Genomic DNA, 14,372 nt, shown 5'->3' with positions numbered 1-14,372 from the left:
TGATTTGTCACGTTAGGGTGGAGACCAGCACTTGTGTGAGGCTGTGTGTTCAGCCTGGGTCTGCCCAGAGAGACCACCTCAGTCTAGCTGTGATGATTCATAGGAGAGAGATTTGGTTTGCCATGTGAAAATGGCTTCTATAGAGAAGTCATTACCTAGAAAATCAGTAAAGCTAAAAAAAATTGTGGTTTGCATTTAAAAAAGGACAATATCAAACTTGGCTGGTGGCTACAGAAAGGTGAGGAAGGCACAGCTCTACACTGCCAACACAAGAGGGATGAGCCATCTGTCATACTGAGTGATTTCTTGCAGCTTATGAGGGCTTGTTTACATGCAGAAAAGTACCTGGATTACAGCAGCTGTGCTGCTGGCAGCAGCTGCGCAGACACTGACCTACAGCTGGGTTTGGGGTTTGTGTTTTTTGGGTGGTTTTCATATTGGAGGGCAAACTAGGTTTGCTTTTTTCCTAACTGAGATGGGTTTTTTCTCCTAATGGAGTACAAACCTGGAGAACGTTTGGCCTGGCTCTGTAGCAGTAGGAGCGTGGTTTATGATGCCTGTGCAGCACTGCTGCTGGTGTCACTCTCCCTGCAGCCCTGTCTGCTCAATCTGGCTGACATTCCCCATCCTAGAACAGGCTCTAGCCGCCCTGTATCACGTGAGGGGGCCACACTCGTCTGGCTGCAGACTGAAGTCAGGTCTGTGCTGGGTATCCTGGGAGGAAGCGCTCATTTAACAACAAAACATAAACTCCAGTTGTATTTCTGCCTTCGCTAGTAACAGTCGCTAGGATACACACTGTGTACAGGGAGGTGCTTCCCTGACATGCAACAGTCTTGGCAAGGCGCTCTGTCCTGGGTCAAAGGACTTGGTAAACACACTCAGCTGTGGGACAGCCAGGCCAGGCTTTGGTTCTGGGGTGCCATACGCGATCCCTACCCGCAAACCCTGGCTCTGCTGTCGTGAGCTGGCCCTTCCAATGCTGCACTGCTTCCTGTGCTGCACACGGAGTACTTGGCAGTGCTGCCACGTGTGTAGGAGCTCAGTGTAAGTGGTGCCTGTACACAAGTTCCTTTCTGTGCCTACTGCGGGATAACTCTTCATCAGTGAAGACATTTTTAGACATTGTGCCCCGTTTTTCAGATAGCAGAATGAACCAGTGTTCTGGCAATGTCACATGCAGTGCAAGCCACTTGCACTTAAAAAAATATTCCTGGTGTAAGCCACTAGTTTGGGTATTTTTCTTAATTTCTCACAACACTAGAGCAGTGTTTCTAATTAAAGAAATAGGTGATGAAGTCATGTTTTAAGATGAGGACATTTCCTTGTTCATGACCTTTTGAAAAGCTAGGCCGGTGCTTTCTAGAAGGGCAACCTCAGACTAAACCACAAGAAATCAAACTGAGTTACAGAGAGAGGTGAAGTACTTTGAGACTCCTGCAGATGTTTAACTGGCAGGGGCTGGGCTCTCCCAAGCGAAGAAGTGTGCATATACTGTATTTGTGAACTAGCAAGGGAGGAGCAAGAAGTGCTGGAGACAGTTCAGCCCAAAGTGCTGTGGAGGACAAGGAAAGCTCCAGGATGTCAGAAAAAGCTGCTGAGGGGAAAGCTCCCTCAGTAAGTCAGATGTCAACAAACCGGCTGTGGTGAACTTAAAGTAGCGCCTCTCTCTGTCATGCACACTTCTCATTCTGGGTAAAGCCCCCTGCCCTGTGCAGGTGGAGGGGGGAAGGACACCTACTCTTAACAATGGCAGACGAGTGGTTAGTTTTGTGCTGCTTTTCTCCTTTGCAAGGCACGAGCCATCTTACCCAGCGCAGCAGGCTTCTCCAGAGCCAGCCCTCGCAGGAAACTGGCTGAAATCAGGACTACACCAGCAATTAATCTGGATGCAACTCTTGCCTTAGTTTGTCTTTCTGCCAGTACTGGGAGTGGCAGGGGGATTCAGCAATGAATCGGCTGCTATGTTGTAGCTTAAAAAAACTCAATGGTGGCTTAAAAAAGATGCTAAATATTTAACCCATTGTCAACATTGAGAGTGGAAAGACAAGAGCAAGTGTAAAAACCCTCGAAACACAATTACTTGTGCGGGTGACTTGATATACAGGTGTTACTTTAGACCAAGGTTTTTGTTCCCTCTTCTGGTTTGATTGACAATCTTTGATATGCAGAGTAATTTTGGTCCTAGAAGTTACTGAAGTCAAAACTATGGGTAAGACAACTCAGCCAATTTTCCCTTCAAACTTTTTCACGCTCAAAAAATTTTTACAACTTGGTAGTTCAGGGCAGATCCAATTTACAAAAATGATGTGGGGATCTCTTGTCTGATTAGCATACAAGGATTGAAAGCGTACTTGTTTTTCTCAGTGTTAATTCTCCCTTTGCCAGGATCAGATGGCTGCTTAGTAGAACACCTCTGGTGACTGCTGTGGCATATAAATGCAAGTATGTGTTTTCTGGTCTGAGTGGGGCCTTCATTTATGTCACATCAGCCAATGTTAACTCCTCTGCCACTCTGTGCTCTGGAGGTTTTCCTCCAGGTTTTAATAAATACTTGTTTGCCTTAGGCGTGGGGAGGTCTGTGCTGGCACTTCACAGACCACGAGTTCTGCAATGGTGCTGATGCCCAAGACAATGGCAAAATAAATAGGCTCAGAATAGTACTGAAGATCTCCCTGGATGTAAATGCATGCCTAAAGTACCAATGATTGTTTACAAAGTGGGAGATGCATGGAAGGTCTGATTCTCTCTTTTTAGTTTCCATGTAACCTACTCAGACACAGCTAGAGCTATATTTGGGCTCCACTGAACTTTCAGCATTTTGGGTCTGTTGAGCAAGTAGGTAAGATAAGCCTTGTATTATAAAAGAATTTTTGTCTTCGTGATAAGAAAGTAGTAAGAGATGGGGGAGAAATAAATGAGTAAGCCTAGAAGGAGGGATTTACTGCAATAATTTGTTCTGAAACAAACGACACTTGGGATTTGCTCACATCACGCTGAGAAACAAGGTTCAGAAAAGTTGAGCGAGCAGAGGCGAGTCCACATGCAGCATCATGTGCAGGTTGTGAGCAGCAGAACTACGTATCCTAAAGCCTGGCACCCCCACATTGTGCATACTGTGTCTTCTCCACTACATCCTCCCTGCACTTGAGGGAACAAGCAAAACAGGATGTTACTGTCTCGGTCGAGGTCGCCCTCTGTACCAAACTGGGTTTTTTCTGCCTTGGGTTTACAGATTCTCTGTCTCTCTGTAGGCTGTAGCACTGCAGAAGTTTTGTTTCTGGACATGCAGTCCATCCTCCTGCTTGCAGCACGACTGGCACTAGTGCTCAGGTCAGCCATGGCTTTGTCTGGATGAAGCTTGAAAACCTGCAAGGGTGGAAATTGCATGGCCTCTCTGGGCAGCCCAGTGCATTGTCCTCGGAGTAAAGCAGTTTGTCCTGCTGCCTGCCCTGGAGCTCCCAAGCTGGAGTTTGTGGCCGCTGCCTCTGCCACGTCACCTGCAGCTATCAGGTGGTGTTTGGCTCCATCTTTGTAGCTGTCCTGCAGATAATATTAGGCTGTTACTACGTCACCCCACAGCCGCCTCCCCCTCGGACCACGTCCAACTCCTTCCACTGTTTTTCCAGAGGGTAGGCACTTGAGCTAAATGGACATACCTTAGGAGCCCATCATTGGAGCCTCTACAGTTTTTCAGCATCCTTGTTAGGTGAGAGGCCCAAAGCTGGACAGCAATATTGGATACATTGCCTCCTCAGTGTCACATGCTGGCGGATAAGCACGTCCCTTGATTTGTTGGCCACGTACTTCCTGATGGAGCCCAGACTGCAGCTTGACTTATTTGCAGAGAGAACACTCCCCTGGCCCTTGTTCAACTTGGCATCCACTGTAAGTCTTATCCTTTTCAGCAGGGCGGCTATTCAGTTTGCTGCTTCCCAGCCTCTAGTGGACACTCTATTATGCAAGCAGCCACTATGTAAAAATAACTATAACAATAATAATAACAGCAATATTTAAAATCTAACTTATTAAATGGATAAATAGTAAGTTAAGCACCTCAAAAAGAAACATTAATTTTAAATTACTTGTGCGAAGTAAATGTCTTGTGTATTCTCCCAATTTACTTTGGGAGACCTCAGAGAAAGCAGCCAAGATATGCAATTAAGAACAATTTCAGTCCTTACGCATCAGCGAACGCTACACTTAAATATCAAAAAACACATCTGGATTCCAGGCCTAGGACATTCCTTCAATCATACCTTTTGCATGAACCTGCCTGCCCCTTTTTTACAAAAGGTATCTCCTATGTGGAGCAGGGGCCACCAAGTGCCACACCGGCTGCCGACGCTCGAGATGACCGGCTGGTTCCCATATGCGGCTGCGATAGGAGCTGCTTCCTCCAAAGGAAAGGAGGATGTGGAAGGAATCGCTGTGATCCAGTGTTCCAGTCAGAAGAGCTGCATGCTGAGCCCAGCCCTGCTCAGCACTGAGAAAACTCCACAGTCTGTTTGGCAGTGGAGAAGGTGGTGAAGGCCGGGAGACACTTCCTGAAGATTAACATCTCCCCAGTGGCTCCCAGACATTCACAGGAGGGGGCTGCTGCTGCTGCTTCAGCAGCCATGTTGGCACAGCCATGGGATATTTACGTGCCTCCACAGCCTGGCAGTTAGCCAGCCAGTCCTTTTTTTATTTTTTCCTTCAAGGAAACACCTGCAGAAGGGAAATGAGATGCTCCAACCATCTCTTTCAGTAGATCCTAGCACAGATGATGATGAGAAGTTTTCAGGAGTGATCTTGCATGTATCTGCCTTGAAAAGTGTGTTATCTAGCAAGTACAGGTATCCTCTAGTTCCAGAACAAACCAATGGAAATTACATGGCTGAAAGCAACTGAAGGGCTGATGGCAGAAGGCAGGGAGTGGATGGGCTCCTCCTTGAATGGTGGCTGTGTCTTAAGTGTTCCAACTGGTGTGAATCCCACTGGAGGCCACCAGTTGATGGATGTATTGTTGCTGATGTATCAGAAACTGAACTCCTCTGAATTTTGTCCGGTTCGCTGCCATACCATCCTTCACTCTGCTGGAACAGAACATTGCTCTGAGGGAGCAGCTTCCTGACCATCTGGTAAGTGGCCACTCTGTGACCCACTCAGATGCTCTTGAGATACATCTCTCAGAAGAGCTTGAGAGTGCAGGTGTGACAAGAGATGTACAGACTGAGATATGGTGTCCCCAGTAGAAGGATGAATGGTGATACAGCAAATGGTGAGTAGAAATAAATGGTGACTGGCTTTTGGGGAGTACTATTGTGCTTCTCAGCGGGGGTAGGAAGCCTTCTACCCCCTCTAGTGGTTCAAGGGGACTTTGTGAGGTGTAGAAAGAAAAGGCTGAGCTTTTGCTTTTTTCATCCATCTGGGAGTCTTAGTAGGCAGTTACTGAAGAACATGGCACTGGGATACTACTATCAGAGCTAATAAACCAAGTCAAACAAGTTTTGTCATGGCCTCCAGTGCTGCCTCAGGGCAACCCTCAAGGGTTTTAAATCTTGGATGAAAGCACAGCATGTAACAATCGTTGGTAGTTCCACGTTTCTTTGGCGGACCTGAACAGGGTACTATCCCCTCTGTTTTGAGGAACAGGCTGTTGGCTGGCTTTTTTCCTCTGTATTTGCTCTGTGAAAGATTCTTGCAACAGCCATTTGTGGTAATGTATCTGCCCAGTAATAAAGCTGTTATTGGCTTTTCATCTTCAGCAATATTGCTACGATCTCAGCCAGAGCCTGAGTGTTCTCTGACAGGGAAGGGGATGTTCGCTTCCCTTTAATCACGTAAGTAACATACCCTAAATGCTCTATTGGTGGGGACTGGGGGCACCCAGGCTGTGAATTTGTTCAGACCAAGGAGCAACGGGCAGATGGGCTGCGTGGATCTCTCATCCTGTTTCCACAGCATCTGTGCAGTGTCACAGTGATGACGTGGTAGAGAAAGATTTTTCTGTTTTTTGCCACCTGGCAAAGGTAAAAGTGGTAAAAACCCTTGACCTGGATGACAGAAAGCATGAATATCAGCCAGAGCTGTAAAGCTTGTAAATGAACTCCAAAGACCTGTCACATGTGTATATGCAGGACTGAAGGCCAAGGTGTGTCAGGGGTAAATGCACACCATGACCACCAGAGTTGATCACAAGCCATTTGCCATCAGTAAGACACGCGGATTTGTTGTCCAGGGAGAAAACTCACACTGGCCAAGAGCGCACCTGCTGCTCTATTTTACAGCATTTGACAAACAAGTTTAAATAACAAGCAAAGCATGTGTTTCCTTCTCTCCAGAGCAGGAAGAGGGGGAAACCTTTGCTTCTGTTAAACAGATCAGCACAATATACAGGCTGGATATTTTTGGAGATGTGGCCAATCTAAAGAAAAGGATCCCTGCGGTGGTAATTGTTCACTCCCACAGTACATTTTAGGTACTGCCAGTGGGCTCCTGGCATGTTCAGGAAAGCTGAGGGTTCTGACGCAGCCTTGCTCATGATAGATGACAGAAGCTGGAAGGATTAAAATAGCCTCAGAACAAACTGCTCTTAATCTTTAAAACAAGCAGACATAAGGATGCCGTGACCTATTCCTGCAGGAACAGGCAGAACCACTGCTGGATGGCTCTCAGGCAAACTATGAACCTAAGCAGAGAAAAAACAAAGAGTGCGTGAAAAAGTGGGAGCCTATGAACAGTCTCAGTCAGAGTGCTGTTAGTCATGAACAAAGGTCTGTGCATTCCCCAAATTATCTCATCCAAAGTTCTACCACTCATCAGCCCGCTGCCCCGCCTCCATTTGAAGGTTTAGCAGCCGTACTTGTTTATAGTGTAATATTTTCATTTTAAGTGTAAGGAGGATAGATGTTCCCAGGCCTTGAGTCACCTTAATTAAAACTCAGCTCCACTTCTGATATTTAATAAATTCTTGGTACTTCAATTTGAAAAAAAAACAAAACAAAACAAAACATCAAAGGAATCATCTTCTTGATATCTGCACATACTGCAAAACTTTTGGTTTTATTGGTTTTCCAAGGTAAGAACAACGTATTTGGTTCAAACTTTAAATGGAACACAGCAAAAACTTTCACTGGTAACCACTTAGCTCTTGATCTAAAAGCCTAGACAGGAATGAGAACAGTATGGGAATTAGTCTACTAAGTTGGAGAAAATCTTTCGCTTGGGAGCTCATTAAAACTGAATTCACACAGTAGTTCATTGTTACCTGGGTTGCTAACACCAGAAATAACAAACGTGCTTCCTCCAGGCCTTAAAAAAACCCCAAAAAACCTACCAAAAGCCAGACTCAGTGACAGGAGATGACCTTTCCTTTGCAGCACCAGAGGACTTTAGGGTGGTCTGTGTAACACGCAGAATAGCACGGAAGCCTGCAAAATGCAGCGAGGGCCAATGTCTCCCAAAAATCGCTGCCTAGTAAAGACATGAATTATGAGTTTGAGATGTAACAAGGTGTAATTGCTGTCACCTTCAAAACAGTTCCTGGGCTCTGAGCCTGTTTGCAGCTGTCGATGGCTGAGGCAAGTGAGAAGCATGGAAGAGCAGAGTCAATCTGCTCACGTGCATCCCTGGCAATGGGGTTGGCAATTAACCTTGGACTGCCACGTTTCAGCCCGTTGCCTCAACATGGACTTTCCTTCCTGAAGGACCTGGAGGACACACACACAGTGCCCTTGCGCAAGTGTCCCGAGTGCACGCTCCTGCCGGAGGAGGCTGGCACACACCTTTTCCCAAGGGTATCACTACTGCAAGGAACCGGAAGAGGCAAGGTGTGGAGGAGCTATGAGGGCCATAAACCCATTTCTTTATTTTGCTGGTGTTGTAGGCTGCTTTAAGGAAGGATTTTACTAACTTCAGGGACAAAAACTAAGTGTGCTTGTCAGTCACCGTTCAGTGACCAACTGACATAACTGTCAGCAAAATAAACAGGATTTTAACAGCTCTACAGTTTAAAGTTGCTGTACTGCATTCTCTCCCTTCTTATGGCTCATTCAGAGGGCTGAAAACCAAGCATCTTCAAAATTACTGTTTCTCTTCCTTTCTAATAACTGTCTGGTAAGTTTTAATTTAAGGAATATTTTGAACATTGAGCAAGCAAAAACTATCATGTCATTAGCAGCAACACTTGAAGAGATAAAGTCTGAAAATAAAATACAGAGGCTTAGTGTGTATTTCCACCAATGACTCAGATTTAAGAAATCAGCAGTGAGGGATAAGGAGGCATACAGCTCACTAATTTTTTAAAAATAGTATTGTTTTCAAATGTTAAAATTACTTCTATAAAGTTACTGTGATTTTTATTTTCTTATCAATGTATCCTAATTTATAACAACTGATAGCTTTGAAATTTTTTTGTTTTATCCAGTTTCTCACCTTTTCAATGTGGTAACCCACCAGTCACTTTCAATTCACTTTCCACAGCTGGTAGGGAAGCAGCCTAGCCAGCACTTTGAGGAATTATGTGAGACACTTTCCCCTGCTTGTTTAGCCATAAGCATTCTTCCCTCTGCTATTGCAGGTCACCCCCTTTTACACTGTGTCCTGCTCAGAGCCTCCTTGTCTTATATCCCCACTCTGTCCTATTCAGCCAAGGCCCCAACTTTTATTTAGCTCAGTTCCACCTCAACTTTTAGTAGATACTGAAGTTCAAACATGTTGGCCAGGCTGCCTCTGCATATTGCCTCTTTCCCCATTTTTCTGTTCACATCTCGCAGGTTCATTTTACATTCTGCACAGTGAAGCAGAAGTATTAGATTGGTTATCTACACAATGCAGATATGTCTAGCATTTCACAGTTACTGGCCAGAATTGCTAATACTGTAGTTAAGCTGCTATTGAGCTAATATCCTTAAATGCAGTAATTTAAACCAACACAAATTAACACCAGAGAGGATTTAATGCTGCAGTTTTTTCCCAGATTTTTTGATTTACACAGAATCATAACGCTGCTCCTTCCTCCTCACTGGTCCCAGTACTTGTTTTGAAGGATGCCATGATGCACATGCTCCCTCCTTTCCCATCAGCACAGAACACCATTCTCTTCTTTCTCTACAACTGCTCTTTGCCAAAGAGTACATTTTCATCCCCGTGCTTTTGTTGCCTAAACTCCCCTAAGCTGAACTATGACCTCACAGCCAAAAGACCCGCTGCTTAGGTTGCACTTTCTTTTCTCATGTCGGATAGGATGGAACTCAACCATGTGTTAAAACAGGAGCTTGCTAAGACCTGCTTCATGACTCGCTCAGTTTCCCACTGCTGCTCTAAGGGCTTTATGAAGCAACACCTCCCATCCCAAAGGGAAGGAGCCTCCCTCCCCCTTGGCCCCCTGCCCAGCACAGAACCAGAGGAAAAACTTTTCTGAATTAGCTACCAATTCACTTCTGAGTTCAGATTTTGCAGTGAGGACAGGAAGTGTTTCATTGCACTAACTCAGGTCTTCTGAAGACTTTTTATATAAAACCCTGAAATTAATGTCCTCAATAAAATGAATCTTTATTTTTTCTTCCAGAAGAAACAAGGGGAATAGAGGGGGAAAAAAAGAATTAGATTATGCAGGTTTGTTTTCTTTTTGTATGAGGCCAATCCACAGAGGGTAAAAGTTTAATTTTCTCACTGTAAATAACATGTTTGCTTAGTGCTCTCGCATATTTTTTCAAAATAAATCAGTAGAGCAATACTGCTGTTTACATCTGGAGTCTCAAACCTCCCCCCACCAACCTGAGTCAATAACAGATCACAAACTCTCTCAGACTACATACAGAACAGGGGGAAGGGAATATTTTTGCTCAGTGAATACCTTTAGGTCAAGAAATTCTTAAAGCATTATAGACTATAAATCATTTTATGAAAAAGTAAGTACAGGGTGTCAATCCTGGAGACAGAAGCAAGCAAGGAATATGATGTCATTACTTATCTTTTTAACAATATTCAATTAGACCTAACACTGTATTTCCAAATAAGATGGTTTCCTTGAAATTATAGTGATATTTCTTTTAACCATAAAATGTACAGTGAAATATTTAAGTAGAACACGCCTTTAAAAAAAAAAAAACCAAGAACAAACTACTCACCACTGGTACTTAGAAATAATGCAAATTATTATTGCACAATTGTAGGGATCGTCTTAAATAGCAAGATCTTCAATCAAGCAAAAAAATTACTTACATAATTTAGATTGCTTCTGAATTTTATTCAGATTTTACTCTTAGTTTCATAGAGACAGAACAAACACGAAAATCTTTCAACTTCACAGTGTATGTAAGTTATCTGGTTATCCTGCAGCTGAAATCTTACAAAGGCCGCTGATCTCACCCATCTTGCACAAGCAAAGCCTTCACCTACTGTTTAAATACTTGTGTTTTACGAACAGCACTGTTAACTGCACCTCTGAAGGAAGATACATTTACTCAGCAGCTGATGAGAATATTTTCCTGCATTTAAATAAGATGTAATTACAACTTTGCTAAAACGAACAGCTCTGTGTGCAATGGAAGTTAAAAGCAATCCCAAATCAGTGCCGTTAATCCTCTCTGTAACAGAACACATCAGCTTCCAGATGTTTCACAGGAGGTCATTCCTAACTATGTGCACAGTCACACACATACACACATGAAACAAAGCAAGGCTTGTACAGACTTAAAAGATTCACTATGAATTTCTTGCTCAGATTTGCCAGGAAAACCATGATTTGTCAGTTTTAGACACCTCACACGTTTACAAGGCAGACTGACATTTTTGGACCACCTTCTCCCAAGGCTGTATTAGACCACAACTCCTCCACAGCAGCCTATGAATCGCTTCTTTCATTGCCAGTTTGGTTTTTTTCTGGATCTAGATAACTGCCTTCAAATAAAATTCTGTTTTTCATTCCTTCTTTAAGCATTCTTTGCCGGATTCTTTGTTGAGCCAAATTGTACCTGCAGTAAAACCTAGAGGAGGGGATGAAAAGAAAACATGATTCCCTACCTTATATGAGTTACAGCAGAAAATCAGACTTACTCAGCCAGTTGAAAAGTTGCAGCCACATATGAAAATGCTAGTAAAATTCAGCATGCTGCCTTTGAAATTAGGACAGAAGGATGGGGTATGCAAAGGAAGAAAAGAAAGAATTAAGAAAAATGGAAATAACTGGATGGCTTGATCTCTTAGGATTCAAGAAACAATAGCGAGTTTTTTTAAAATATATGAACTTAAAAATTCAATCACATTGAACTGTTTCCCTTTAAAAAAGAGGAATATCTTGAGAAGGAAGAGGATGCCTTGCTAGGCAAGTTTTTTAACAGAGTTTCAAAAGCAGTGTGACATACTGTTTCTGAAATTAAACATGGCGATCATGTAGTACAGTTCAACCAACACAGGCCTGTAAAAACTGAAGAAGCATTTTACATACCAGTATCCTAACATTGTGGAAATAAAGCCACCAACTGCAAAGTCACAAGATCTTCTAACTCTACCTGAAAAAAAAAAACCAAACAAAAATTCTCCACAAAGTTAGAGGACTTCCCATTATTAGTAACACCTAACAGCAAATAGAATTTTTTTTTTTTGAGAATAAATATATAATCAGAAGAAATAATTACTTACTAGTTGCTAAAAAATGTCCAAGACCCACAACTAAAGACCCCAGGGAGCCATAGAGCACGGATTCTCGTGCACATGGGACACTTTGAACATCAAGAAATCCCAAGAGTTTAAAGGACTGTAAGACAAAATAAAAAACACACCATAAACTTAAAAAAAAATCACTTTTGTAGATGGCTATGATGCCAACTCCATTGTAAAACAGACTTGTTATTTTAGTAGTCAAATGTAACCACTTGAGGATTTACTGCTTGCAAGGTTATAGCTGAGGAAAAGTGAACATGCACAGCTGTATCACGAATGGTTTTGGAAGAATTAACTACTAATTTACACAATATATTTTCCACATACCTATTGATTCATCCTTTCTACTGAATTTCTTCTTTCTCTTTCTACCTAATTTTCTCCCTTTACATTCCCCCAAAAAGGGAGGGAGAAAACTGTAAGAATGCAGGATTTTTGTTACGTGACAACACACAAATAAGGTTACAGTTAAGTACGCAGTTAGTCACGCCATGTAATTCTAGTATCTGAAAAGGCAAATGTGCTTTAAAAAAAGTGAAATTACTAGAGAATGAGCATGTAATAGATAACCTTGTACTGAACAGTGAATGTAAACGTTTATAAACCAGTAATTTTTAACCTAACCCTATGTACAGACAGGGGCTGGGCACAGAAATTCTTCTATACACAACAAGTAATTTTTTTAATTAACCTACTGGTAAAAAAAAATCAAATTATTACATATGCTGTCTCCTATAAACTACCCTTTTATTTCACTCAAATGGCAATTACATGTGGCATTCACAAAGTCACTGAAAAGTATGATTTTCATTTCAGAGACGCCTACTCTGGCTTCTGCATGCAACTTCTATTTCCCACCTGACAAACATCCCTGCAAATGCAGGCTGGCACCACAAGCAGGAAGGAAGAAACTGCATACAGAGAAGAAGCCTCAAGATGACTTGGGACAGGGTCAAGGTGTCTGCACCGCAGTAACATCTGCACATCTTTCTGCTATCATTGTTTTGTCAGTGATGATGGGAGAATACATCTCCAATCTGTTGTGTTTAAATCCTCGGACCATTAACTGCCATGTGTGCAACTATATCTAAATTCATCAAAGATGACTAGTTTATTATTTGTGAAGGTATTTCACTTGGTCAAAGTGAAAGATGGAGAACTACAATCAAGCGTTCGTGGAGGGCCGACACGTCTGAGACAAGTCATTATGAAACTGTGGTGACAGGGATGGCAAGCATCTGACAACAGCTGGATTTGTATGCAAGTATGGAAATCCCCATAGTTTGTTCCATCCATGTTCCCTATGGAAAACCGTCAGCTGTTTCCACATAATCCCTGTGTACACGCCAGACAGAAAGGATGTGGTCTGTGTTGGTCCAATCTCCTAAAGAGCAATTTCAAGTACTCTCACGTGGAAGAAGTCACTGGATATGCTGCTGTCGTTGGCCAAGGAGGCATCCCCGCTACATCCGTGCAGCGTGATGCGCCCTTTTAAAATAGCATTTCACCTGTTGCCGAACTGGAAATCATTTGTTATGTCTCTAACCACTGTAACCACCGGCGTTAAGGAGGTTCGAGTGTCACGACGGCGTTTCGCCCACAGAGAGAAAGTCCTACGGCGCGGGGGAGGGGGGGGTGGTGGTCCGGGGGAAAACAAACACACGCCACCCCCCACACACACCACACCCAACTCGGCCCTACAGAGCCTCGGTTCCGCCGTGGGTTTCCGTGTATTGTTCCCTAATTATTTCCTCTGGAGGTAAAACAGCGGGTTTGGGGGTCACGGCCGCTCTGCGACAACCTCCCGTGTCCCCAGCGCGGGGCTCCCGCGGGGACACGGGTGCCCGCGCAGCTCTTCCTCGTTCTCCTCCTTCTCGCCCCTCTCCGCCCCCCACCCTCTCCGTTACCTTCCTCGGCTCAGAGTCGCCCTCGCCCGCCATGCCGCGGCAGCGCCTTCCCGCCCGCACCAGCGAGCCGGGGCCGCGCCCGCGTGGGGAGCGGCGCCGGGGAGCGGCCGCTCCGCCCGCCCCGTCTCTATGGCGCCCGCGGAAGGGGCGGGGGCGGCCGCGCCGGCGCCATTTTAGGTCCCGGCGCCGAGCGAGATTCCAGCGAAAATCCTTTGTTCGGCGAAATGGGTCACGGCGCGGGGGGCGCGCGCGCGCGCGCGCGCGCGCGGGCACGCGGGCGGGCGGGGGGGGGCGGAGCGCCGGGCTCCCCCCGCCCCTTCCCTCACCGCTCCCGGCGCGCGCCTCCGCGGGCCGCGGCGGGGCAGGGACTGTGGGCAGCGCAGGGATCCTGCCTCCCGATCCTTGGCTCCCGGCGGGCATCCGGCGGGGTTGCGGGGGATTCCGTGCGCGGGTGTACCATAAATGCTGGAAGAGGGGCTCTGCCACAGCCCGGCTGAGCCGCCTTGTTAAAAGTTAAAAGAGAATCACGGGGCTGGGGGATGCAAACGCGCTCGGTGGGCAGCGCCTACTGGGAGAAGGAGGTGATGGGATCCCTCAGGGGGTGTAGGGAGCCTGAAGGATGTGGGGATATACCCCTCACGGCCGATGGGGGAGAGTTGATTGTCCGTGACCGCGACCCAGAGTGCTGGAAAGGGACGAGGACAAGATGGCTTGTGGGGCTGGCAGAAAAGTACCCCGGTGGCAGTGGGAAGCAGGTGGTGGAGGAAGAATTGTTTGAAAGGAAGTGCTCTGGAAAATGGCCTCTTGTGAGGCCAT

General features: G+C 45.1%; 1 protein-coding gene across 2 annotated transcripts; it reads right to left on the bottom strand.

Annotated features, from left to right (window-relative positions):
• Positions 1-10,205: 10,205 nt before the first annotated feature.
• LOC114059179 (cytochrome c oxidase assembly protein COX20, mitochondrial) lies at positions 10,206-13,777 on the bottom strand. 2 transcript variants are annotated; one of them, XM_027887331.1, is made up of 4 exons: positions 13,557-13,777; positions 11,629-11,743; positions 11,435-11,525; positions 10,206-10,973 (listed from the first exon to the last, which is right to left on the bottom strand). In XM_027887331.1, exons 1-4 carry the CDS (start codon positions 13,587-13,589, stop codon positions 10,832-10,834), a joined length of 381 nt encoding a protein of 126 aa, XP_027743132.1. In that variant the 5' UTR covers positions 13,590-13,777; the 3' UTR covers positions 10,206-10,831. The 2 variants fall into 2 exon arrangements, with proteins under 2 accessions (XP_027743132.1, XP_027743133.1); XM_027887332.1 differs by having other exon boundaries at positions 11,435-11,498; positions 13,557-13,756.
• Between the last annotated feature and the right edge of the window lie 595 nt (positions 13,778-14,372).

Source organism: Empidonax traillii, unplaced genomic scaffold (genome assembly GCF_003031625.1).
Source record: "Empidonax traillii isolate 1590-97213 ecotype Southwest subspecies unplaced genomic scaffold, ASM303162v1 scaffold206:size1282135, whole genome shotgun sequence".
In the NCBI taxonomy this organism is placed as follows: domain Eukaryota; kingdom Metazoa; phylum Chordata; class Aves; order Passeriformes; family Tyrannidae; genus Empidonax; species Empidonax traillii.
This window is presented reverse-complemented; position numbering and strand designations above follow the sequence as displayed.

Coding starts and splice junctions, on each gene's coding strand:
- LOC114059179 (XM_027887331.1), bottom strand. CDS start 13,589: ATGGCGGGCGAGGGCGACTCTGAGCCGAGGAAG. Junction 11,744..13,556: donor GCGACTCTGAGCCGAGGAAG/GTAACGGAGAGG, acceptor TTTGTCTTACAG/TCCTTTAAACTCTTGGGATT. Junction 10,974..11,434: donor TCCACAATGTTAGGATACTG/GTATGTAAAATG, acceptor CCCCTCCTCTAG/GTTTTACTGCAGGTACAATT.